This window comes from Barbus barbus (assembly GCF_936440315.1).
Source record: "Barbus barbus genome assembly, chromosome: 17".
In the NCBI taxonomy this organism is placed as follows: domain Eukaryota; kingdom Metazoa; phylum Chordata; class Actinopteri; order Cypriniformes; family Cyprinidae; genus Barbus; species Barbus barbus.
Window position 1 is genome coordinate 24,958,261 of NC_136745.1, and position 27,048 is coordinate 24,985,308.

Genomic DNA, 27,048 nt, shown 5'->3' on the forward strand with positions numbered 1-27,048 from the left:
TACTTAGACTTAACCGGCTTTATATTTATGATAAAATCATATTTCAAAGTTGACAGGTTTCAAAAATCTAGTTAAAGTAGATTGAATCCTTTAGAAGGGATTTAATCATCAGTCTTTGCATTCAAGGCAACACTGACCTAGCAGGGAATGTGGGTCAAGCTGGATAAAATGAGGTTGATCTTATCCAAATCAGTCACTTCTATCCATAATCATTTTCATTTTTAATAATCATTTATAAATAAGTTGTTCTTCCTCCACCAGGTTGACAATCTGGGAAGGCTCACCTTGCTTTGGATGTCCATTTGTCTGAGAAGTGCTGGAGCTCTTGGTCTCTAATTTGGACTTCACAGGCAGTTTGGAGGCTGATGCTGGAGCTGCGAACACAGCAGATCTGGACTGGGATCCTGAAACTGCACTTGCACCTTCAGTTAAATGGATTTTAAGCTTAACTGCAGAGGGAAGTGACAAACAATAAATCCATTGTTATTCAGATGTCACAAATAAGTCTATAGATACTTGTGCTGTAAATGTTTGCACTGCAAACACAGCACCATTTAAAAAACAATAGAAAGGCAATTTAACACAAGCCTCCAAAAACACAATGAAGGTTTTGTGCCAAGTTCATGGTTACAGGAAGTTGAGTTTTTTCCCCCACATTGGACACTTAAGATATAATATACAAACATACCAAAAAGCAAAATGGGTTCGTAAAAAGAATGACTTAATCATTTAAAGCAGGTACATTTCTTTTAGACCATTTTTTTTGTCCGTCTTGAAGGTGAACAAGAGAACTACATCTGCTTCAAATCTGCCAAAAATGATCCAAAATTGGTCTTTAAGATACCTAAACTAATTACCTAGCCCACAGAAAATAATAACAAAAGAAATGCGATTAAATAAACTGCATAACACAAACCTGTGACAAAAGAAACTGTTTATACATGGAATTATTTGTTTAGTATTAACAAATTATAAAGTAAAACTGAGTGAAATGAAGATTTCTATTTCAAATAAATGCTGTTGTTCTAAACGTTCTATTCAAAGGATCCTGACAAATAAAAGGTTTCCACAAAAATATTAAGCAACAACTGGTTTTAACATTGATAATAAGCAAGGTTTCTTGAGCATCAAGTCAGCATACAAGAGAATTAAAAAAAAAAAAATACATCTCATGACCCCAAACTTTTGAACAGTAACGTACAAAATCTACAAATAAATGAAGTCAAAAATCAAGTCCTCCCTGAAACTATTTGTACTGATGAAAAACAATGATGGTAGTACCTGCATTTAATTATCTTCTAATGTGGCATTACACCAGTGATTTCTTACAAATGTAGACTGACAGGAATGGCGTTACACAGGACAAATAAAAAGAAAAACAGTATGAATTATTCAAAACTGTCCATTAGACCATACACCAACTCACACCGCAAAAAATAAAAGCTGACAATATATCAAAGATAGAGCTCTGCAGTGCACAATGCCCTTACCATCAGACGTACTCAGTTTGCCCCTGGGTGAAGGCATGTCAGAGGTACTGCTGCCATCTCTTCCCGCTGTACCAGGTTTGAGTTTAGAGGCTGAAAGTGGTGGTCGTAAGTTTGCAGCTGGAACGTGAGCAGCAGAGGCGCCTCCTGTCCTGGCTGGGGATGGCTGGGAGCCAAGCCTGCTTCTATTCCACTCACATGCTGCTGCTGGCCTGGCAGACACCGCCTGCAAGAGAAGTCCCATTTCAGCAATTCTCTCCCACTCATGCCGCCCCAAGCCTGAGCTCCCCACGCTTACAGCAGCATTGGCCATAACACATTTGAAGAGTGAGACTGAAACTCATGCAGACTTGAGACGTGAGCAGCTATTGTACTACAGTCCGCATGGGAATTCTCAAGTCACTGCCAAGTTTTTTTTTTTTTTTTATTCCCTCTCTGGCTCTATAAACATGATTTGATGTGTGCACATGGAACGCACTTTCCACAGACTTCGCTTGCTGCAGTAATTAAAACAGCAATTACAGTACACTGCATAAATACTTTCTCTTTAATTTTTTGCTTGTGAACGGTGCTTTGTTTGAGATGGCAGCCTTAATCCAAAATAAAACAAACCCAAATCATTCAAAACATACTCAGTTTACTTAGAACTTTACATTTTGCTTAGTGGCCCAATATTAGAGATTTAATTGATCTTTATCAGTCGAGATTGGCTATATTGGCCGATACTGGATATATAAAGAAACAAGGAAAGGGGAAATCAAAAATCCGATCATTGTATCACTATTTGTAAACCTATGACTTTTATTCATCTTTAAAACATACTCTATATTTTATATTAGATATTTAATGATTTTTTTTTAATTTTATTTCTGTACCTCCAAATAAAAGTTTCACTTCAAAATGTGAGGTTTGTTTGCAACCAGTGAGATTTATTCTTGCTTTTGTTCATCATATTTGATGTGCTCTAGTCTATATGCACTTTGTGTATCAATGTTTATATGTGAATAAGAGATTACATTGGCCTGATGGTTAGAGAGTTGGACTCGTAATCCAAAGGTTGCGGGTTCGAGTCTCGGGCCGGCAGGAATTGCATGTGGGAGGGAGTGAATGTACAGCGCTCTCATCACCCTCAATACCACAACTGAGGCGTCGAACCCCCAACTGCTCCCCAGGTGCCGCAACATAAATGGCTGCCCACTGCTCCAGGTGTGTTCACCCTGCTGTGTGTGTGCACTTTGGATGGGTTAAAATGCAGAGCACGAATTCCAAGTATGTCACGTCACTTTCAGAAGACTTGGATTAAACTACTCAATTAATATGGAGTGTTTACCACCCATTTATGAACTTTTCGAAATGTTAAAGTTTAAATAGACTTTTAATAGAGGGACATAAATCTCTCATGTTCCTTTAAAAATACCTTTTTGTTATTTTTTCACATTTGTATTTTGAAGATGACCAAATGTTTTATGGTGTAATAAGGGGAAGTAAACAACAAATCTTATTTTTGGATGAACTAACTTTAATTGTGCATGTTCATTTCCCCCATTACCTTTATCATCATCTAACACTCACATTTATTTAATGCAATCTTTTTGTTTTGCATGAGATTTACTAATGTTGGGCATCTAAAAGGATTGATTCTGGATTCATTTGATCGTTTTACTTAACAGCCATACATCAGTTATTTGCCATGACACACTCACCAACAGACTGACTTTCTGATTCTTCCCACGAACCTTCAGAGACTCATTCCCTTGCGTCTCCTCTCTATTTGACTCTGTTTCTGCAGATTTGGTCTTCGCACCTCTTTTGGTGCTTTTTTGTGGTGTGACGAGGTTGTTCAAGACTCCATTGACCTGCGAATTCTTCTCTCGTGTTCCATCTTTACTTGTTTTGGAAGAGGTTGCGCTTTCAGACCATCGGCAAGGTCGAGTTTTCGAGGCTGGACCACTTTCTTGGCAAGCAGATGAGCGAGTTCTTTTAGCTGCATTAGAGCTCTTTACATTTTGAGCTGGTGTGGCAGATGTGCTGGTTATTGCAACAGAAGTGGATTTGGTAGGAGGTGACTTATGTTGGTCCACAGTCTGGCTTGCATTAGTTTGAGGGACGGAGTTTGATGAAGTCTTTGGAACTGGTGCACTTGATGTCTTAAAGGGGTTGGTGGCACGTGACATAATTTTAGCCTTTATATTACTGAAGTTAGGCTTCGGAAAGCGTTTTATTTCTATTTTTTTGCTTTTACTTGCTGACATTTTGGGCTTTTGAGAGGCAACACCTTGCTGCTGACTAATAAATTGAGCCATTGGACTCACTGAATCCCCTTCATCTTTATTCAGAGTCAGAGGGGACTCAGACAAAGATGGGAGGCAAAATGTCTTGTTACTTACAGACTGTACTGGAGTTGAGGTCTGAGCATTGCCACTAATGTCTAAACCCTCAGAAGCAGTAATAAGCACAGTTTTTCCCTCCATTTGCGTTGACTGATTTGATTCGCCGCTGTTGCATAACTTTTGCACATAGGATTTGTGATAATGAACAGGTGTGACACATTCAAGTTTCTCATTGCTCAATGACTTTTCATCTACGAGAAAAGTCTGATTGTTGGTTTGGATGTAGGTACACTCCAGGCCCTTATTCTTAGGCTCTCCTTGTGGCACCTCGGCTAGGCCTTCAAACACATCAGGTAACATCCCCAATACCACAGCGAGATCTGAAGATATATCCAAGGAGGTTTTGGACTCCCTGATTAGTGAGATGCTAAGTGGCTGGTCATTCTCGTGCAAGACAAAGCTGTTACTCCTCATGACCATCTCACCTGAGCTCACAGAGCAGCAGTTCTCACTGGATCCACGGTGTGATGGCTCACAGGAGTCCACCTCAGACAGCTCTCGCTCTCCACAGTCAGGGGAGGTTTCAGAGTTTCTGTCACTGCCATTGCATTTAGTGTTTTTTGTGTTCACTATCATCAAGAGAGCCATATTCTCATTCCAGTAGTCAATTTTTGATTTGACAAAGTCTACAGCAATTGCACTGCTTGATTTCACTATCTTTGAGGAAGAAGTCTCGTCTTTTGTTGGGCAAGTGATACAGTCATCCATTTCTACATCAAGAGGACTGTCTGAACCGCCACAAGTCAAACTGCTAGAGCCCCTTAATGAATTGGGGGAATGCTCACTGGGGCAGGTGATGTTATTTCCATTTTTGTCCTCCATGGAGAAAGTACGATTCATGGATCTGCTTGTGGTCTCCATGGAGCAGCTGCTAAGATCAATTTCACATCTATCTGAAACGCCTCGTTTTATGAGATTTGTATTACTCATCCCTTGAACTTCAGCACAGGGTTATTTATTGAAACCCATTTTGTGGATGTTCCTGAAAGAGAGAGAGAATTTTTTTTAAACAAATGTGAAATTCTAAATGCATCTATGGTCTAGATTGATGTGAGAGGTTATAAAGGATATGAAGGTGACTCAACATGTGCTGGAGCTGAAATTAGAAGGGTATTAGCTATTGCTGATGCAATACTTCACTGAACAAACACACATCCTGGCCAATTACAATGTGAAACCTGTTGTGTTGTTGGCTACAAAAGTAACAGTCTTTGTGGAGATGTTACATAACCTACTGACCAATTACTTTGAGTAATGAAGAAGATGATCCCCCGTTTAATTCTTTATGCTTCTTAGAGAAACACCATTAAAAATGCAAGAGCTTACTCATAGGTCATCAACCTCTAGTCCTTCTTAATATGGAACAGAAAAAAAAACAAAAAACTAATGTTATTGTGTTTTTATAAAAATCTTGGAAACTCTGAATGTACACTATCATTCAAAGTTTGGGGAAAGTTAGTTTTTTTGTGGAAAAAACTTATGTTCATGAAGGTTGCATTTATTTGTCCAAAACTACAGTAAAACAGTAATAGTTAAATATTATTATAATTTAAAATAACTTTAATAGATTTAAAAACGTAATTTACTGCTGTGAAATCATTTTAATATGCTGATTTGTTGCTCAAACATTTCTGATTATCATCAAGGTTGAAAACAGTTACGCTGTTTAATCTCTTTGTGCAAGTTCATGATACTTTGATATGACTATGATACTAAGATTTTGATTAACAAAATTCAAAACATTAAAGACCATCATTTCATATAAATGCATAACATTTTACAATTCTTTACTGAAACTTTCGATGTCCTTGTTGATAACATTAATTTCTGTCGAAACTTTTGAACAGTATAACCACTAACATTTCACAAAACCGACAAACAGGTGTACCTAGTCTAATCACAGGAATCCTTAATAACAGTAACTGCTGAGATAAAGCAGTCTAGTGGCCTGAATGTAACATGTTGTGAGCTTCAGACAAATCATGGGTTAGATGGAGTGAGGGGCCAGTGGGAGCATGTGTATTTAGTGAAGCAGCTCTGAGTGCTAGTGAAAACACCTCTCAGTAGGGACAGATCTAGCTCTGTAATAGGATGGCTACACCCCAGCAGACATGCCTTTTTCAAACACAGAAAGCTTGCTGTGACTTAACACAAACACTAATATTTGCAAAATGTTCCACTTAATTTGATGAAATCTGATGACTAAAACAGTTTCTTCAAGATTTTAGACAAAAAGTCAATTACAATCTGCTGAAATGTCAATTTATTTCTGAGTACCAAAATGTCTCTAGTTTTTGGGTTGTGTCTTCTCATGTTAACATCACTGCATTACTCCACAGGGGTTGAAAAGGCATGGCATACTTTGCCTCTGCTGAGGGAAAGGCCTTGCATGCTCTAATGCACTTCTGCCAAGTACAATGAGGAGAGAGGCCAGTTTACGCAGATGCAGAGACGAGCTCTCTGTCTAGCTTCTTTTGAAATAACAAACCCCAAACAAATCACAGTATATGAACATGCACTTTAACTGTGGAACAATGGAATGAATCTGATTACAGATAAAACTGTATATCAATAAAGAGCAGTACCAAAAATCACAGACCCAGAACCTGTTTACAAGGTTAATGGGTAAATGTTCATAAAACAATGACCAGTAATTGTCACTTGGAATTTGCTTCGAAAATGTAGACCATGTTAATGGTCTACATCTAATTGATGTTCTTCTACTGTTACTCGTGAAAAATGTTAACACAAACTTTCAGCAAGGCATGTTGTCATAAATGTTTAGAGTCTTATTTGTTTTGTCATATAGTGCACCGAAAATGGTGTAGAAACAAATTTCATTCAGAAATTGCCAGTAAAGAAATGGCAAGTAACATTTAATTTAACTTTTTTTTTTTTTTTAATAAGACTACAATAGTATTTCCTTGTAAAACATACACCAATAATCTTTTTTATATTTACAAATGTATAAAATGTGGCATATTACACACTCGCAGGTTAAAGAAAATTAAATATTCTTTATTTAGCTGCTTAAACATTAAAAATGCATATAATGCCCAAGATACTAAAACCACAAAGCTGCATCCCATTCAATTCTCATAATTTTCTAACATAAAAGCATAATTATAAAATAAATTCAACTCTCATTGAAACATTATTCTCCCTAATATTCTAAATGGAGTGCAAAAATTCCTTCCTCGACTCGCTGGCTGAGTGAAAGGTTACCTTGGGAACTAACAGTGTGCTTAGTCATTTACAGTCCGACTGCTCATGCAAGGGCTGGGCATTAAAGAAACAAGAGCCCCTCTGTTAATACTTCACTACCGCCTGGAGAATTATTGATACGTCTTATTTCAACTTTGAAGGGACATAAAACTGATATGTTAAACTCTCATAAAAAGCAACAGTGGAATACAATGGATCATTCACTCTTGAGGGTTGAAGCAGCCTAATTATTAAGAGCCCAGTCTGGAAAAATGTCATAACTGAAGCACTAAAACAGTTTATGTCATGAAAAATTAGCACATTGCATAACAAACAAGCTTAGACTTTTTTTTTTTTTTTTTACAGCATGTCCATTAGTGTTAAATAAACAAAAATAAATAAAACACATGCAGATGTTTTGCATGAATCAAATTGGATGAACTTTAATTCAGGTCTAAAATATGAATAATTACCTCTCTCCTAAATTAAATACCCTCAGCTTGTAACTGTAGAAAATGCAATAGAATTCTAATAGTATTAATGCACAACTAAATATTACCAATTTCATGCTAAAATCTTTTATAAACACATTAAAAAACAAAAATCAGAAAACCCTCGGAGTCCTACCAGGCATAACATTATGTCAGTTCAGTTCAGCACATCCCATTCAGGCTCCTGCAGCACACGCAGCTCCATGTCTCAGGATCAATCCTATTAGTGCTGTGGTAAACACTACACCACACTAAACGCACTTATAGAAAGACAGCCAGCTCTAAAATACCCATCAGCCCCAGCAGTCCCTCCTTCAGCACCTCTCCTGACTCGCAGCAATGGTTTGTCTCATAGGAATGTGGCAGAGTCCAGGCTGCTGTCAGCACACTTTTGGGCTGTCCCTGCATACTAAAACACGCCTCTACTCGTACAGCACTCTTCAAGTTCCAGCCTAGGCCCTGACTGAACCCACTGCAAAGCCTCAAGGCTAACTTTACAGGGGACAGTGACTGGTTACCCTATCCTACACAAGCCCGATGTGAGGGGAGGGGCCTGGGCATGTCAGGACAAAAGCAGCCATAGTTGTTGCTAAGCAGCCAGTAGCATTTTTGAAGGGATTTAGGTATCAGAGGATAAACGAGGAGAAAAACTGGAAGTCAGCAATGTAGATATTTTCTACCGTGGAAAACCTCTAATGTAAAACTAAGCATAATGTTACAAATTTAAAAATGATAAAACAAACATATACACAAAAGTTAGAAGAATTTAAATGTCATATCTAATCCAATGAAGCATATTTGGCATAGAAAACTGCAACACTTATTTTTGTGTTGACAAATGCTTGGCAATACCTTGAATACCTTGGGTATTATATCTGTCATTGGGAACAGTACTATTCTTGACTAATCCCTATTTAAAAAGGTCTTTACACAAGAGTATGAATACATAATCTTGGTTAACAAAAGATACCAATAAGTGTTGAACACCAGGCCACAGATCAAAAAATAAATAATATCATTCAACCCATTTTGTTACAGTAAACAATGGATTGTAATTTTTGCTGACACTCAAACAATAAAATCTAAGCACAAACTCGTATTCAATAATTAACTAACTTTATTAAATAACTTTGTAATTGTTTGTAAAAGACTATTTGGCAAGACATATGCTACCCTTCAAAACAATAAGTGTCAGTGAAAGCATATTTTGATAGAAATTAATACTTTTATTCAGCAAGAACATGTCAACCGGATCAAAATGACCCTAAATATCCCATGTATAATGCTACATTTATAATGCTATAAGATTTCCATTTCACATAACTGCTGTTCTTTTGAACATTATATTTATCCTGAAATGTTTTGTACAAAAAAAAACAAAAAAAACAATTATGCAGCACAACTGTTTTCAACAAAGACAATACTATAGAATATTAGAATGATTTCTGAAGGAACATGTGCCAGTGAAGACAGGAGCAATGATGCTGAAAATTCATCTTTACCATCACGGGGATAAATCACATTTTAAAATACGTTTAATTATTATAATTAATTATCTTAGAATATTTCAGTATTACTGTTTTACTGTAATTTTGATTAAATAAATGCAGCCTTGGTGAACACAACATTATAAAAATCTTACCAACCCCAAACCTTTTGAACGGCAGTGTATCAGAGATTTTTGAAAACTGTAAGGTATGTCAATAGATGTTGTTGCATTTATGCCTCATAAACATGCCTTCTTTACCCTCCTCACAAACAAAAACGGTGATAATTTTCCATTGACACTACTCCAAGCAAATAGAATAAATAACAGAGTTTAAGTAATCTGATCATTCTGCCCTGCACTATAACCTGCTCTGAAATTCAAAGCTTCTGTCCTTTGAGCTTTTCACTGTTTCTGAACCATATCTGGTGAAAGCCTCGCATATATGTCCCACAGGAGTACCATCAACTAATGGTGCATTTGAGCCACATCATACTAACACGCACTTCAAAATACTCATAGACTACATAGTTGGCTGATAAAGCATCTAAATCAGTATTCAACCAAAAACAAATCAGGAGAACTGCGTTCTCAGTGAAATCTACAGAAATAGAAAAGACTACATTAAAAAAATTAAAACAAGGTGAAAAACAAGTTCATTAGACTCTTTAAAGTCTAGTAGCTAGCTTTTTCCTGCTGAGCTCATGTTTCTCCCTCATACCTCACAATCTATTTCCTGATCGCTGCCTTTAAATTGTCTTGTGCACCTGACAGAAACATCAGAGGCCTGCTTGGGATCTCTGGCAGCTCCGTCTATAAATAACACATGGAGTAAACAAAGCTGTAAAGCGATAGAAAGCAAAAGATGCCCTTCGAAAAAATGTGTATACACTAAATAAACATGCAACAGGCGTAAACATAAACAAAAGCCACTGAAGACAATTCACGCGACTGGAGTAACAACACAAACATGCCTCGCGCTACTAAACCAAGAATGAAATGTTAAGGTACAAAAGTGCGTTTGTAGAAACGTTAAATATTTACACTGACGTCTCAACTTCTCTAGGTAGCATAGAGTACTTACCCCGCACGTCGCAAGTGAGATAAACTGGGATTCACAGATTTGTCTACCGTTAGCAGCAGCGCGTGCACTAGACAGGTGAGAGCTCAGGTGAGCTCGCGCTCTCCTTAAATGACGTCACAGCAGGAAAGACACGAGCCGCTACAGTTCACGACCACATATGCATAGGGATTGATGTTTAAGTCAAAGATAACTAAATATTATAATTACAAAAGCTAAACATAAATAAATAATTAAATAAATGTTGATGGCTTCTATCAGTATAAATAATAATAATAATAATAATAGGCCTAATAATAATAATAATAATCTACTATAAAAACTTTTCATTTGTTAGTGTGTCTGTTAGAAGTGTTTTTAAAAAATACAACCTTCAACATTTATTATTATTATTGTATACAGAGGCTCTCTTTAACTTAACCCCTATACATTTAAAAAAACAAAACCTTTTATACAATTTTATAAAACGATATAAAACATTTAATTTTTTTTTACTATATTAAAACATATCTAAAAATACTCTAAATACCCTGATATTGATGGTGTTTGCACTTTCTGTAGAACTCTGAATGATATATTTACTACTGGATATGAATTATTAGCTACATTAACCTTGACAGATATTGCTGTAAGTGATGACAACATCATTTAGTATTCTATATTCAATTAATTTTTTAAATAAAACTTTCCTCTTTAATTCTGATTTATTTCTTAATTATTATTAATATTATCTAAGAAATTAAATCATCATAATAAAGATACTATGATGGAAAACACAAGGATACAACAAGGATGTGTTGAAGACTTTATTGCGCTACATGCAGGAAAAGAGCTTTTTTAACTACATATATAAATTCTTAAGAATTGGACTACTATCATGTTATTCGTCATCGTCCATAAATTCACCATTTCCTTCATGGTTCAGATATCATATCCATGAATTAAACATCATTAGGCTCAAAACTGGCCGGTCTGATCTTCATCTGCACAGATTTGAGGGAGTACCTCCAGCCATGCCAGGGGTACCACACTATTCTCTCATCAGTGACTGCTCTGTAGGGGCCTCTGTGGTAGAATCCATTCAGATTGGCAGAGTGACATCTAGAGGAATACAGGTGAAACAACATACAAACATATTGGACACCTTTTGGTTGTCAAATGTTCATAGTTAATGTAAAGAAAAACTGCCTTCATAATACAAGTTGACATTATTACTGTAATGTGAAAAGCTCTGTCATTGTTACAGATGCAAACCTGTTAAACCACCAGCCACCCTTGTCCTCCTGAGCACAACTGCGATCGTAGCGGTCATTATCTCTGTCTCGTGTGCTGAACTTCATTCCCTGATGGCTGGCCCACCACTGAACCTCAGGATGATAACTGCCAGAGAGAGCGTCCCCTGCGTTTTCATGTGTATACACCAAACTGGAGCTGGTAATGGTTCTGAGAAGACAAATGGGATCGTTAAAACATTAACCAAATAAACAGATATTCTAACATTAAGGTCAAAAATGAAATGTATAAATTGTGTAACACATTCGTTTTAATGGAAATAGAATACAGTTATACACCCTGCTGTACTGATCTATTAGAAACTTCACATGCCACCTGTTAGTTCATAATGGGCACTGTATATTCATCCACACATCATTTATCACAATATAAAGAGATTAATAAAAAGACCTGTTCATTATCCACTTTGAAGGTTCTGTACACTGCAAAACGGTGGCTGCCCTCAAAGTCTTCCAGGCTGATTCTCAAGGTGTAATCGTCTGCGCAACAGAAAATCTGTGCAAAATACAAAGTAATATAATATAATATAATATATGGTAGAGTGGGGGAAAACGCCCCTCTACTGTTTTTCCCAAAATGGGGGGGTTATTTTACTGATCTCCTTGCTACATTTCTGGACCTTGATCGTGTAAGGACCCTTGCTGTCAACGGATGATCTGAGAGCTCTCAGATTTCATAAAAAAAAAGGCTCCCTGGACTGTCTGATCCGCCCTGGAGGCCTCCCCTGTGTCCCAGTCCTGCACCATCCTCCAGGAGGGGGGAGTAACTGTCACGGTTATGGTCTGTTTGGGTTCGGTTTCTGTTTCCACATTTCCCTGAGGTCCCATGTCTATTAGTTTCCATGGTTTTAATTACTCCATCTGTTTCAGTTCTTCCTGATTATGTTCCCTGTTTATAAGTCCTGTGTTCTCCCCTGTCCTTTGTCTGCTGTTTGTCATCCTGTGTTCACTACATCATTTGCTCTATTGGATTATTAAGACTATATTGTTCAAGATGATTCCCCTCTCATCGTTCCTTCGTTCCAGCTTTTTGTGACAATAACATAAAATCAATCCATTCTTCAAACTGCTTGTCCTATGTAGGGTCATGTATAATGATATAATATATCCATCTATTCTTCAATTGTAGGATTGCGGATAATATATTTACATATAATTATAGCCTATTATGACATATCATTGTTTGAATTTTAGATGTATAGATTTACTCACCTTGAGATGTCAGATAATGCAGATCATCATTCCCTAACCAGAACTCTCCATTAGCAGACTTCATGTCACCAAATCCTATTTTATAATCATTCCAATCTCTAAAAATGAACATCAAGACATTATGTTTCAGACTATATGCAGACATCTCTTCTCACAACTCTGAAATAGAGCTTTCCGTACCTGTCAAATGACTGAGTGCCATTTGAACGTCTCTGGAAGACTGTCCATCCACCCCCCTCTCTCATATCGCAGTACACTCTGATCCAGGTTGGACTCAGCAGTGGTTTAATCATGTAAAACCCACTCTGAGTGCATACATTTAATTCTCTGTAAATCTAAAACACATGAATATTTGTTTACAAAATACAATCCTGATTAAAGAATGTCTGTTACACAGGGACGGATACCTGATTTGTAACACCCATAAATACAAAATGGGAAAAACATGTGTGTGTGTGAGAGAGAGAGAGAGAGAATTCATTCCAAAAGTTTGATTTAGATTGGAACTTCTTAGTGGGTTTGTGAATCTTTTGATTCATATATATATATATATAAATTTACACCCTAAAGACCAAGGATAGTCTCAAAAAATCCTTTGAGAAACACAAGTTCATATTATAGCTGGACCATGGACATTTGTATGGGAAAAATGTCCATGGACCAAGATTTGGGCCAAGCCCGAAAAGTTTAAAATGTCTGGTTCCGTCCCTGGTTTTGATTACTTTTTGTATGTTGTATAATTATATCACTAGGAAACTATTATATTTAAACAAAAAGGGTTTTATTCATTAATTTTATTCATTCATCGTAACTGGACTGCATCAGTTAAATAGTTGTAGGTGTAAAATTATACACATCAAATTCAGTTTAGCCTATAATAACATTTTTATTATAGTTATACCTCCATTTACACATTCAACAGTCCCAGAAAGACACACAAAATCTCAGTATAAATTACAAAAATACTTCAGCAACATTACCGAGGATTTCAGAAAAACAGATTTCCTTATATAATCAAAATATTAACGAAAAAGGCCACACTCAAAGAAAACAAAAAAAAAAAACATTTACATTTTAAAAAATTACATTATTCAGAGTTTGTTACACAAAAGAAACAGTTAAACTTTTGCACAATTGCACCAATGTTGCGGTGGTAAAGCAGTTACAACAGACGAGTCCACGAGAAGAGATACGTGCAAGTTCAGAGGTAGAATTGCAACCATTATGATTTTTAACATCCTCCTTTTCTTATACACCGCCCTGTAATGACAGCGATCCAGAACAGTATTTCATATGCCTTAGTTAATTCAGACTTGATGGCAGATCACCATGGCGTACATGGATTTGGACAATCTCTGATATAAGACTCCAGAGATCCAGTTGACACTTCCATCAGTGATGTGTAGGTTGTCAACTGTAAAGACAGGACAGAAAATGGCTTCATTATTACGTTAGACCAGATGCAGAAATGAGATCAAACACTTTTTCTCTCTCCGACCCAAAAATAGTGAAAGAAAGAACAATAATAAAAAAACTACAAGTGAAATAAGTGTGATATATGTAAGTGTTAGGCTGTTGTTAATTCAACTGACAGGAAGACTTACCTTATTAAGAACTGGTTTTGTAGACAGAACATCATATATTGATGCCAGAGAAATGCTCTGTGGAAATTACAATTTTATTATCTACAATAAAACATGTCTTCATGAACAAATTAGTTACTAATTATGTTCATTATTTTAAAAGCAACTCTACTCTCTAAATGACTAAAGCCATTTTATTTCTAACACAAAATGCCACATACCGCTTGTGTGGTTTGATTCATGCACTTCATTGCTGGTGTTCTGCGGTCATCAAATATCATAGGCTTTTCCCAGTGATCATAGTTTGTTTCCAGGACATACCATCTCCCAAGCTTCATATCAAGTCTTTAACATCATTAACAACACATTTTAGGGCAGTTTAAAACATTGCAGACAGAAATGTGGTACTTCTGTGTGATATGATTTACTCACTCCCATATGTCTAATGTGTTTATTCTCGTCCTGGTTATCACACAACCCTGACCCGTTCGGTTACCACCCAAGATGAAGTAAGCTGGTGCAAGCAGTTTCGTCAGAGAGAGCTGGCCTTTGGCATCCTCATAACTGCAAGTGTATAAAAAAAAAAGAATTTAGTTATAGAAATATATTTATAATTACATATTTTTAATATAAAAATATAATTTATCTACCCATGGTGCCTTTTCAGAGTGTGAAGGTTACTACTTTAGCTGATGAAAGCTATTTTTAAATTATTACAAAAAAAGTGTGTGAGTGAGAACTATGTGGTCATGACAGAGAAATAAGGAAGTTGTGCTTTCATGTTACGCTAGTGGTGTTGTTTTTACCTGGTAGCATTTTCCAGAACTTTCCGAGTGAGAAAACCCATCCACATTCCATCTCTCTTGCCAAAAATCCATTCCAGAATCCCTGTGAGAATTTATGATGTTATCTAACCAGTCAACCATCAAAAGAATCTAGTTGCACCCATGATTTGTAGCAAATGCTTAGAAGAAATAAATATGTAGTGTTGTGTATTGTTACTTCCTTACAAACTTTAAACATTAAAATAACTGTTTATATCCTGTACCTGTCACTTACATTTCATTTGTCATAATCATTTTAAAAAATCTTACCTACATAACCTCCATCGAGGTTGAAACGCTCATTCATTGTTAGACTGAATTCACCCTAAACAAGCAAAACAATTACTTGTTTTACATTTACACAAAAAGTGTAAGTGTAAAAAAGTGTCTTTATTCACTTACAGGTCTAATTCCAGTAAGCATGCCAACATATCCGGCAAAGTTTGTTGATTTAAAGACAGTTTTGTTGCCTCTTTGGAAATTGACATTCACCACAAGAGGCTTAAGCTTCTCTGTTAAAGTCCATGTTTTATTCTGTCGATCCCACCTTTATGAAAAACACACCTTTCTTATGACGTGATATAAAGGGAGTATATATGCTGCAGACAAATTATGCGTTCCTAAATATTGCCAAAAAAATTAAATAAATCCTACCCCATAAACAGTCCAAAGTCCAAATTCCGGGCATGGTAAATATTTCCTAGAAAAAACAAGAAAATATGCAACAAAACAACTAGAATGTTTATTACATTTAAATTTGATTCAAAACATGCAAACTGATTTATATATTCTCACCTTTAAAGTCTTCTGCAACAATTGATGTGCAAACAGTGAACACCTCATAAAAGATATTGAACAGTGTAATTTCACCTAGAGGAACACATCAAATAAATGTACAAAAATATAAAAATTATACATTGCACTTGCAATACCTTTTTAAAGAAATGGGGATAATTAAGCACAATTAATGAGCTTTAATTTTATTAGATTGCTTACATTTATTATTAAACAAATAAAATGTAAATAATATCAAAATCAAATATAGTCAAAAGTGAAAAATCTCACCAAGAGGGATGCCAGAAACCACTGCTATTCCCTTAATTTCATCACTGAAAGGTTGTGGAAGTGTATCCACGATCAAAGGCTATAAAACAGTGAGGACATAAATCATAGCAAAATATTCAAAATGCATTTTTATGCATTTTCATTCATACATTTAATTGCTTACCAGCTCCTCGTCAACTAAATCAACCAGTTTTCCATTGAAAAAGCCCCTGGCCAGGTCTTTTATTGTTTGTACCATTGTGATCAACTGCAATGCAACATGATTATTGTAAAAACAGTCAAAGCCACCGAGACATGCACTTTATTAAAGAGCTTTACCTCTGTGTTTTTATCTTTGATCACTTGCGTCCATCTCTCACTAGGAGGTAAATCAAGATTAACAGTGTACCAGGTCACATTACCTTTAAACCTAGATAAACCAAAAAAGAAGAGGAGCATGTTATTAAAATCAACATATGAGCTCCACATAGTCCAGAGCACATTAAACTGGATATTTGAAGAGAGTAACCGCAGTACGTTGGTCCTTTAGGTGGATACATCCCACTTCTGCAATCCTCCAGCTGCAAATACAGACAGTAATGAGTACCAGCACAAAGCGAAACAGCCTAATACACTTTATAATGAAGAACAGGTAACTCTGGTGCAGAAACCGCATTTATTCTTACCCCTCGAACAAACTGTGAGAAAAGAAATAACGATATAATAATAACGGCATGAACTGATATTGGCTTCATTGTCTTTCAGCGAAGTTTTCTAATCGTTCAGTCATTCTCTGCGGAAGGCGGTGAGGGAAATAAGCTTCGCGACGGAATGTACCATAACGCAAGGGGTGCTCAGATACAGCACATGCATGCGTTATCTTTAAGGAAAGGTTCAAATACGTTTTATTCTTCTAAATATTAATTTTAAGTATAATTACATAGATTAAGTGTTATTTAATTGGATTTGTTTGGTTGTGATTGTTTATGAGTACACCCACAACACGACCTCCCCCCCCGTCAGTTTGCTGCTTGAGCTCCTCTCGGCACGTAAACAAGGAAGTTCAAATTAATTTGTTCATCGTTTTGATTGGTCTGCTGTGAATCAAGCTTTCACTAAACCGGTTTACCAGTCACCACTACAAGAATGAAAGAACAATTATCAGAGTTTATTTTCTGCTGTCTAAGCGTCTCAACAATTTATACAAGCCACATGGTGAAAAAAATCATTGGTAAATTATAATGATCAATTATAATAATTAAAATTAAGAATTATGACTTAAAAAGTCGCAATTATGACTTTAAATAATAACATAACTATGGTTTTCTAACTCGTAATTTTCGTCTTTTTATATCACTTTCGACTTTTTTTAATTTCGTAGTTAAGCCTTTGACTGATAATTTCTGATTATTGATACTTTCGACTTTATCTAATTATTAATATTTTTTTTTCTTTAATACGACATGATTTTTCGCTTTTGTGGAGGAAATGGGTTTCCATACACCTGTTTACATATTAATTCAAAATGATAAATGACTTCCCCTTTTCACGGCTGTGATTTTTTTGGGGGGCCACTCAGCATAGACATTGAAGGAAAACAAAACTTGTCAGAAAGAAAGAAAGAAAGAAAGAAAGAAAGAAAGAAAGAAAGAAAGAAAGAAAGAAAGAAAGAAAGAAAGAGGAAGCCTTTCCAAAATAACCAGGATAATTCACTTTTTGATAATTAAATGATTCCAGCAGGAGGCAGTATAATCCTGTTTAGATCACAAAAATATTGTTCAGGCAACATCATGAAAATATTCAAGAAGACAAAATTATTTACTAAATGTAGCAGTTTATAAACTTACTTCACCAGCAATATGAAGATTTAATATAAGGACAATGAAATGAGATGCTGTTTAATTTCAAAGCCAATTTTAACTGTATTTAAGAAAACCATAAACTAGCCTATAAAAAAAAAAAGAAGAATAAAAAGCATTTTAAAACTGAAAACCATGTATTATTTATAAAGCATGTATTGTAAGCTTGATAAGAATAAAATCAACCTCTAGACAGGACTTTTGGATTGCCAGCTCAAGTCTTTATCCATCAAACTATCACCATTCAAATATTTTCCATACATTTTTAATTGATTTGCATTGATCCACCTCTTCTCCCATCTCATGGTGAGGTGTTTACCACTGGCTGCCTTCAACACAATGCTGCATTCTGTGCATTTCTCAAGCCATGAAAAAGTGTTTTCTCAAAGTGACAGATCAGCTTGTTCAGCAAAACTAATCCAATCTCACCAAACTGACCATGCTAGCACCAGCCTCAGTTTCCATTACAGAGAGAGAGCATTGCTAATCCACCAAAAGAGGGTCCAAAAAACACAATCTCAACTTTGGCTAAAGCGGATTGGTTAACAGCCCTCAGAGTACGCTGTCAGGGGACAGGGAATATAAACGGTGCTGAAATGTTGTTTTTTGTGCCATAGAGGAATCAGACTTTGAATTGCTTACATAAAGGTGTAAAGCTAACATGTATTAAAAGAGGAAGCAATATTAAAAGAAAATATTCTTGCCCAACTAGAATGATGATAAATTGAGTGATCATTTCTCAGACCAAAACATTTAATACCAGGTAACATAGTTTTTTTGTGATGAATAAAGCACTGTACATACTGGATACCCCTAATTCAAATATATATATTTTTTTGTGTTAAATTTAGTTTTCCTTTGGAATTGGTTATAACCCATTTAGAACCACTATAGCATCCTGTTTGTCTATAAAAATGCAGATTGTGAGCAACCATCTGTATGCATCACATAATCCGAGCATTTCCGTTATTGGTTATAAACATTCAGGTTCCTGTGGAAACAGCTTTAAAATACAAGCCCCCTGAATGAATGAAGCGCAGAGTGGAGTTTGAGTTATGAGGCTTTCACAAACAGGAGATAAAAGCAGACTGGCTGCTCAGCCAGCTGAGAATCCTCAATTAATTAAACACTTCCCAGTGATTATGCCCCCTGATCTCCAGAGTCAGGGCTGCACCCACCTAATGGGCTGTTACATCAAAACACAACACAATGTGAGGCATTTCACTCTGTATACGCTGGGTTTATTTACTGTAAAACGCACATTAATGAATGAATTTGACTGCAGATTTTAGTTTGACCCAAAGGAGAGCATATTTCTCTGGCAAACAAGCTAAAATGAAGATGAATGGAAAAAGAAACTGTTGTTTCTAACCTTTTGATAAATATTTGATTTGTCACTGTTTTATATATTTATGCACTGTTATGCACAACATTTTTTTTTTGTTGAAAGAAATTAACACCTTTATTCAGCAAGGATGTATTAAAATGATCTAAAGTGACAATAAAGTTCACAAAAAGTATTTTAAATAAATGCTGTTCTTTTGAAATGTTTATTAATAATAATTAAAAAAAAACTTTCTGCACTGTTAAAAAGTAATAAATGTTTCTTGAGCAGCAAATCAGAATGATTTCTGAAGGATCATGTGACAAGACAGATTACGAGTAATAGATTATGAGGCTGTGGCTATTTAAACTGTAATGATATTTCACAAAATTACAGTTATTAATATAAGTTTGATCAAACAAATGTAGCCCTGCTGAGAATTAGAGGCTTCCCCCCCAAAAATAACATTAAAAAATCCTTCTCATCCCTATATGCATTTATTAGAATACTTGATGCTTTGTGTTTAACAATTGTGTTTTTCTTTTTTCTTTTGCCAAGACTTTTAAGTTTATGTTTATACAGAAATTGACTTCTCTGAGATTTATCCACTAGAGTGAAAGGTGTGAAAACTACCCTCAATGTTCATATTTCCACTGGGTAAAACATCGTAGATTAGGTTTGCAATGCAAATTGAAACTGAAGTGCAATGACATACACATAATTTCATATAGTGCCACAGATAGCACTTTACTCATAATTGTTCACCCCAAAAATCAAAGCTGTTGCCTACACAACATCATCATAGAATGATGCACTTTTTTCAGGTTTTTCCTTTTTACAATTTCAATGTGTGCCTGTTCTCAGGTGTATGGAGTCCTTTACACACCGAGACACTGACTTTTACTGAGATATCCCTGGATTCCATTTCCTCTGGATAATATTGATGATCCCGCCGACTTCGTATTGGCGTGATCACTTTGAATCAGTAACAGCATATACAAACATCTGAAAGAATGCATGTGTCTGTAGTTCAAGGGTAAAGTTATTATGTCATACCTTCAGGAGGTTTGTCACTCTCTGACAGATTACAGCGTGTCTAACAAAGGGAAGCTGCCCACGCTGCTTTGCCTCCTTGTGTTTCATTAGCTCTGTATATGTGGCCATTAAAATCACCTTGTCACTTAGCATTTATGGAAGGTGACCCTGTGCATGCACTGAAATACACTATATGACTTCTAAAGGTAAGGGGAAGTCGTGGCCTAATGGTTAGAGAGTCGGACTTGTAATCGAAAGGTTGCGGGTTCGAGTCCCCGGCCGGCAGGGATTGTAGGTGGGGGGAGTGAATGTACAGCGCTCTCTCCACCCTCAATACCACGACTGAGGTGCCCTTGAGCAAGGCACCGAACCCCCAACTGCTCCCCGGGCGCTGCAGCATGGCTGCCCACTGCTCTGGGTGTGTGTTCACGGTGTGTGTGTGTGTGTGTGCATTTGTTCACTACTCACTGCTGTGTGTGTGCACTTGGATGGGTTAAACGCAGAGCACCAATTTCGAGTATGGGTCACCATACTTGACAATACGTCACGACTTTTTTTTATTTTTTTAAGTAAAACTAGCAAAAAGAGCACAACAACATCCATCATGCTCAGATTTCAGAGGACGTTGCTTTACCAACACAATGCAGGCTGCATGTTAAACGGATACTGTATATCATATCTGGCGACACAGTGAACAGATATTGCATTGACGACATAGCTAGAGTATCTTAACTTGTATCTGTATGCTGCGGCCTATTTGATGCAACTTTAACAACATTCTCTGTTTACCTGAAATGAAATATATTACAACAATCTGTATTACAAATAACATCGTTTCATGCATTCTGCTTCATGAAAACCATAGACTTGTCCAAAAGTAACAGGACTGATGATTTCTATACAGTTGAAGTGTTTGTAAACCTGTTCATTGTCAAAGCTGAAAATGATTCAAGCATCTGTCGCAGGGCAATAAATCATACACAAACGGAAGCATGAAAGCTAATGGCTTTGTAGCATTGGAGAATTTTCATTTGACTCAAAAGTCTCCTGGGCCTCAAATGTTTTTCTGACATTATGAAATGTTCCCATTTTGCAAACTGAACACTTTCCAGTTGAATTCTTAGTGCTGACATTCAAAATGAAACTGCGTATTTTTCAAAAGTTACACATGATTACACACAATCACAAAGTTTCTTATGCCTATAATAAGAATGAAATGCTTTGTGGAAATTATTTTCACCACGTAACTAGGTATGTGAAATGTGAAACCTGTTTCTGTCTCAGAGTAAAATTAAAAATGTGAAACTAAAAAAAGAAATAGTCACACTGTGAGAGCTATATAGTCAAAATAATGAGAAATAAAGTCATAACTGTGAGAAATAAAGTCTCAGTTATGAGACATTTTTTTTTATTTTCTCTCTGAGTGTGAAATTGGCTTCCACAGGTACAGTATGTCTATATGACAAATTAAATGGAAACATAAAATGAGATTAAGTTACATAAAAATCTTCTTCCCTACAAATGTAGACTAAATGCAAATCTTCTTCAATGCTATTCTAGGGCTTGCGAACTCTAAGCAGATCAGAAGGACAACCACCTGGACTTGTTGGATGTAAATCCAGTTAAAGTAAAAAGCTTTTGCAAGTTCAGAAGTTGTTTTGAGGCTTAGGCCAGCTCCAGACAGGAATTAGATGCAGTTTATTGGAACAATGTCATGTTGAATTAAAGAGTTAACTAGGCAGTGCTACGGGGACTGGTTATCTGGCAAGTTTCTGAGGCTGTAATCCAAGCCTCTGTAAGCATCTGTCAAATGTCACAAAGTCTCAGGTTGACACACCATTTTTGCCTCCACAGTGTCTATGAGGTAGAAGGAGAAGTGAGGTGAAATGTGACACTTCTGGCATCTGTTTGGCACCATTTACACAAAAAGAACAAGGTTTTAGTGTGGTGCATGAAGCATAGACACCTTGTAACACCACTTGAGCTGCCAGGGAAGTGTTATTAAACTACTGTATAAAATATCTTTTCTCTCAGGAGTAGCAAGATTAAACCTTTGAGTTCTTACCAGAACAGAACTGCAGTGTTGTAGCAACTCGCTTTCTAAATGGTGCCTCTCAAATCGACTTTTTTCACAACAGATGATAGTGACATTTGTTAGTGATATAGCACATGCTTGGAGCCATATTTCTTTGACATACACTGATTTATTTATTATTATAAGAAAATAAGATATAATAAATTCATGAGAACATGTAATTGACATAAATGTGAGATTTTTTCATCTTTGCATTTTATATCAACATTTTTTAGAAATAAATGACACAAAATGTATCTATTTTTTGGTCTTTTTATGCATCTTTATTTTATATATATATATATATATATATATATATATATATATATAAATACAAACAAAAAAATACATTGCTCTTAAACAGTTCCAGGAATTTAATGGAAAAAGTGTTTGATGTTTACTTCTAAACTTTATATACTTCAGCTCAGCTTTGATATCACCATAATTTAAATTATGCACTGTCAACAATATTCTTTCCTCATTCAGATAAACAGCACATATTTATGTATTAAAAACATACCTTTCACACCCGAGTTTAATTTAAAAGCTGCTCCATCAGTTTAGGTGATTTTGCAAAAAGACTATAAATAAAGTATGTGGTTTCGATCTTCCAGTGATGGATTGCTTCTTTGTTTCTGCACTGTTTTGGCTTCTCTAAGTTGGATGATTTTAAATCTGTTTTATTATAAGCATAAATACATAACTACATGTACAGCTGGGGCTTGTTTTTATTTATCAGAAATTAATTATTGTGAAAAAATGGTCTCTGCATGAAAGATGGTTGGAGGGAAAGGGGTTGATAATAAAGTAGTTTCAGAGGCTGAGCAAGTTTCATTTTAATGATATATTTCAAAGATATTTTTTTCCCGAAATGCATTATTAGTTCAGGAACACTCATAAATGCATTATGAGTCCAGTTAAAGAGGTAAATTTTGACTTCAAATCCCATGAAAGTGATGCTGCAGTGAAAGGCGAGAAATATATTAGAAATTAATGACACTCTTCACTCAGAATCAGACGTTTTAGATTTTTCTTAAGGAAACCTACGACCAAAAAGGGGTGAAAATATTAACACACAAGTCTGCTGAGTGTAAAAAACAGTACATTTTTAGAAGTGAATCTCAACTTGCCATCTTGTAATTGCTTCTGTCTTAGTTCAATTAGTGATGCACTTATAACTTGTTAATTGCAACAGAGTCCTGCACAACTGAACATTAGGAGCATATTGCATCACAGATATTCACAGTCATGAAGAGCCTAATTACCAACATGATTTCAGATAAATTAAGCTACTCATTTTCTATTAGGATCTGTCAGAAAACACGACACTAATAGCACATCAAGTTTGTTATTAACCTTATCGGTGTCCTTGGTCCTGACTGCTGGCCGTGTGCACAGAAACGATGATTAAACCGCAGCCTCTTCAACACAAGATAAGCCAGAACATATAATGAATCTCAATGCTTCAAAACAGTGAATGCAATACTAATATTATATTTATTAATCTATTTTGAAACATTACGTGGCTACGTATGTCGTTTCTGCGGCTGGCACAGAAATAGAAAGGAGAATATTGTATCAGTTTGGTTCTTTGTCATTGTCCTCCAGTGACAAAAGATGTATGGACAGAGACTTAATGAATGTGTCCATCAGTGCAGGGTGGAAAGCGCACCTTAGGAAGCTCCTCCAGTAGTTCTGATAGGGAGGCTTTCATCCGTCATTGTCTGGAGGTTCCACAGACAGGTACTGAAGTTAGCGGAGGTATTTAGGTTTAAAGTATTTCAAGAGGCAAACACTCCTGAAAGGTTCCACAGGAGAACCTCTGTATGTAGAACGGAGGGGAGAGAAAATAAAAGCCATATGGTCTTTAGACAGAAATACATTGGAAGGGCTTTGGCAGAAACGCACGAGATTCCGGATGTTAATGAATAATAGCCGTCCTAATTAGCAGACAGTTCTAGATGACAAAAGACAGCATGGGAAAAAAATGGATTACTTTATTTTCAGATTACAGTGAAATAACAGAACAGCTGGCTCAGCCATTAATAGCTTAGCTGTTATGAATTAGAAAACAGGCACTGTAGTAATTGGCTAATAATAATGATAATAGTTACATTGAGAGAAGAAAGACATTGTGTTTAATGTGTGCCATTGTTATCATTTAATACTGCACAATGAAGTGTGAAATCGTGTAAAAAAGAGGAGGGGGTAATGAAATTATTTTGAGTTATAAACGCATTATGAGTCATCCATGCATGTAATTGTTTTTGGCTTTATTCTACATTATGTGACTACAGATTATGGCAGCGTGCCAATATAACCCTGAAACTTCATTAATTCAGACACATGAACACAGAGGTGAAGTGCCCCTAGGTAAAGGAGGAGTGCAGAACATCCAAATGTAAACGGATCCTCTTGTGTGTTCTTAAAAGTGTAATTTTCAAACTTCAAATTAGGTAAGATGTGGTCAGCATACTAAAGCCCTATGTAGACGGTACTAGTTTCCTGGAAGAGGTTAAAGAAATTCCTGATTAACACACGTACTTTGCAGATTCAAATGGTTCCTCTATGGAAACAGGCTTCCATACGAACCTGATCTACCCTTTGCGCACTAATTTTTCAGCTTCCAACATGGATATCATCCAACGAGAAACGTAATGTCATTTTATAAAATTAAGGAGAGCCAAGTTGTGGAAACATCTAAGATTGGCTTCTTTAATATTAGCATCAGGAAAGACACATGTATAGATTGCTCTGCTCTGTTACATAGATTTATTATAAAAAGCCAGTTCTAAGAGCTTAAATAATTTGTTTAGAAAATTAGTCCCATTTGAATAGAGCTATAGAAGTAATTCTAAAATTATTACTTGGAAGGGCTTTTAACCATGTAAGTTTCACTTTGCTAAAGCAATCATTAGGGATTGATTGAGTTTTTCAGACCTGAATGGAAAGGCATCATATGTTGTGATTATTCTGCTGTTTTGTTCACAGAGATATGAAACATAATTTAAATAAAGCACTATAGTGAAGAGACTCCCAGTGTCATTGTCCATCCCAGGTGGAAGTGATTAATGCATGATTAATTCCTTTAGAATAGATTATCACTTTAATACCAGGTGACCAGCGATCCATAAACAAATAAAAATATCATGCAGCCATCAAGCAGCTCTTTGCAATGATGATCACACATGAAAAAAACAACAACTCCCTAACAGATGGTATGATAAAGCCTCTTGACAGTACACAGTTTCCTTCCCTGCCATTAGAACTCTCAAAACAACATCTTGATGCATCATTAGAAAATATATTTGACTTCTGATGACCATAGATATTTGTTCATTTTGCATATGTGCAGTTAGTCCTCAAAGTTCCATTAGAAATCAAAGGCTTCTCTACAACAAAGCTTCTGAACAGGGTTGCTATTTTTTTCTGCTTCCTCTGAGGTCGGAAAGAAATAAAGTACAAAAAAATGGCACAAAATCACCTTTTGATAAAACACAATGCATAGTGGAAATGGAGCATGCAATGAATTGAATGAATCACTGGTGAGTCACTGTCTGTGGGCATAAAAATACTAGCATATATTTTTTTGTGTGAAGTGTCAGATGCATAAATGGAAGCTTATGGAAAATTTTCTTTAGTGAATTAAGGTGTTGCATACTATTGTTTGGAAAGAGACTAGCAGCTTCACGAGAGACAGATGGTGTGTCTTCGTCATTATTTATTTTGCTCCTTCACCTTGGATGGAAGGCCTGAATGCATGGATTGTAACATGGGATCATGGTCATGCAAAAGCTTCCACTGGACTGACAAATAATATTTTGCATGTTTCTATCAACAGTGAAAGCGCAATCATCTGTAAGACATTATTCGACATCAGCTGTCATTTTATCATCATGCATCGTGTTACATGTCAAAGATGAAGTGAGAAATTCTGACTATTTTTACACAGAATCACATTAGCCTAGTTAAGTATTTCATAGTTGAAAAGGAAACAGATTAAGCTTCAATCAAATATCCATGGTGCAACAGTACTATTCTCAATTAAAGTAATTAATGTACCTTCATTATACATTAGTATGAAACAAATTTTAAATATTCAGTTTCATATAAATAAGTTGACTTCATATTATATAATGATTCACAAATACACCAGCTGATGTCAGAGATTTCTACTACAGTATCTCAACTTCTGTATTGTTTGTACAAAATTCTTCATGACAGCTAGAACTACAAACGATAATATCACTTATTCATTTAAACTGGCTAACAAGAGTCCCAGACGACTGAATAGTCACTTGAATGAGTCACTTACACGATTTATCTATGAAAAACAACAACAGCAAAAACATCACCCAGAATTGATCAAGTTATCACCATGCCATGCCACCACATGGAAGCATTACATCAGTCTCTTCTGATGAAAAATACATGAAAATGCACCATATCTAGCCCAGACCAAGTCCTAAAAGAGAGAAAAAGATAAAAGACACAGCTGACAGAACTTGTCCTCTGGGAGAGAGTTGGAAAGACTGTTGGAGAAACTCCCTCGCTCTGTAAGGCCATTTTCGTGCAGCAATACTGTTTGTCACAGCATACTTACATTTTACAGCAATCTGGTAGCATCTTTTACAATATCTTTTATTAGCAATGCTCCAGTTA

General features: G+C 35.9%; 2 protein-coding genes and 1 pseudogene across 4 annotated transcripts; all 3 read right to left on the reverse strand.

The window, feature by feature from the left end:
• Positions 1–228: 228 nt before the first annotated feature.
• On the reverse strand, positions 229–7,923 carry LOC306883624 (uncharacterized protein; the record flags this gene model as incomplete). Its single annotated transcript, XM_079438986.1, has 4 exons — positions 7,709–7,923; positions 3,191–4,859; positions 1,491–1,713; positions 229–449 (listed from the first exon to the last, which is right to left on the reverse strand). Exons 2-4 carry the CDS (start codon positions 4,805–4,807, stop codon positions 229–231), a joined length of 2,061 nt encoding a protein of 686 aa, XP_079295112.1. The 5' UTR covers positions 4,808–4,859; positions 7,709–7,923.
• Positions 7,924–11,080: 3,157 nt separating this feature from the next.
• On the reverse strand, positions 11,081–13,068 carry LOC306883625 (fibrinogen-like protein 1; annotated as a pseudogene). Its single transcript has 6 exons — positions 13,051–13,068; positions 12,824–12,948; positions 12,644–12,741; positions 11,823–11,911; positions 11,394–11,582; positions 11,081–11,240 (listed from the first exon to the last, which is right to left on the reverse strand). The product of its transcript is annotated as a fibrinogen-like protein 1 (transcript).
• Positions 13,069–13,410: 342 nt separating this feature from the next.
• On the reverse strand, positions 13,411–17,173 carry LOC306882931 (acid ceramidase-like). 2 transcript variants are annotated; one of them, XM_079437938.1, is made up of 14 exons: positions 16,781–17,173; positions 16,632–16,675; positions 16,434–16,524; positions 16,279–16,362; positions 16,116–16,194; positions 15,846–15,920; positions 15,705–15,750; positions 15,453–15,597; positions 15,321–15,375; positions 15,033–15,114; positions 14,659–14,790; positions 14,448–14,571; positions 14,248–14,304; positions 13,411–14,057 (listed from the first exon to the last, which is right to left on the reverse strand). In XM_079437938.1, exons 1-14 carry the CDS (start codon positions 16,847–16,849, stop codon positions 13,968–13,970), a joined length of 1,173 nt encoding a protein of 390 aa, XP_079294064.1. In that variant the 5' UTR covers positions 16,850–17,173; the 3' UTR covers positions 13,411–13,967. The 2 variants fall into 2 exon arrangements, with proteins under 2 accessions (XP_079294064.1, XP_079294065.1); XM_079437939.1 differs by having other exon boundaries at positions 16,624–16,675; positions 16,781–16,901.
• Positions 17,174–27,048: the final 9,875 nt, after the last annotated feature.

Bases quoted from the DNA above. Each gene is read 5' to 3' on its own strand.
- LOC306882931 (XM_079437938.1), bottom strand. From the start codon at position 16,849: ATGAAGCCAATATCAGTTCATGCCGTTATTATTATATCGTTATTTCTT. The intron at 16,195-16,278 runs GTAAGCAATTAA...ACTGTTTTATAG, and splicing joins ATTTAGTTGACGAGGAGCTG to CCTTTGATCGTGGATACACT. The intron at 15,921-16,115 runs GTGAGATTTTTC...GTGTTCCTCTAG, and splicing joins GGTTTCTGGCATCCCTCTTG to GTGAAATTACACTGTTCAAT.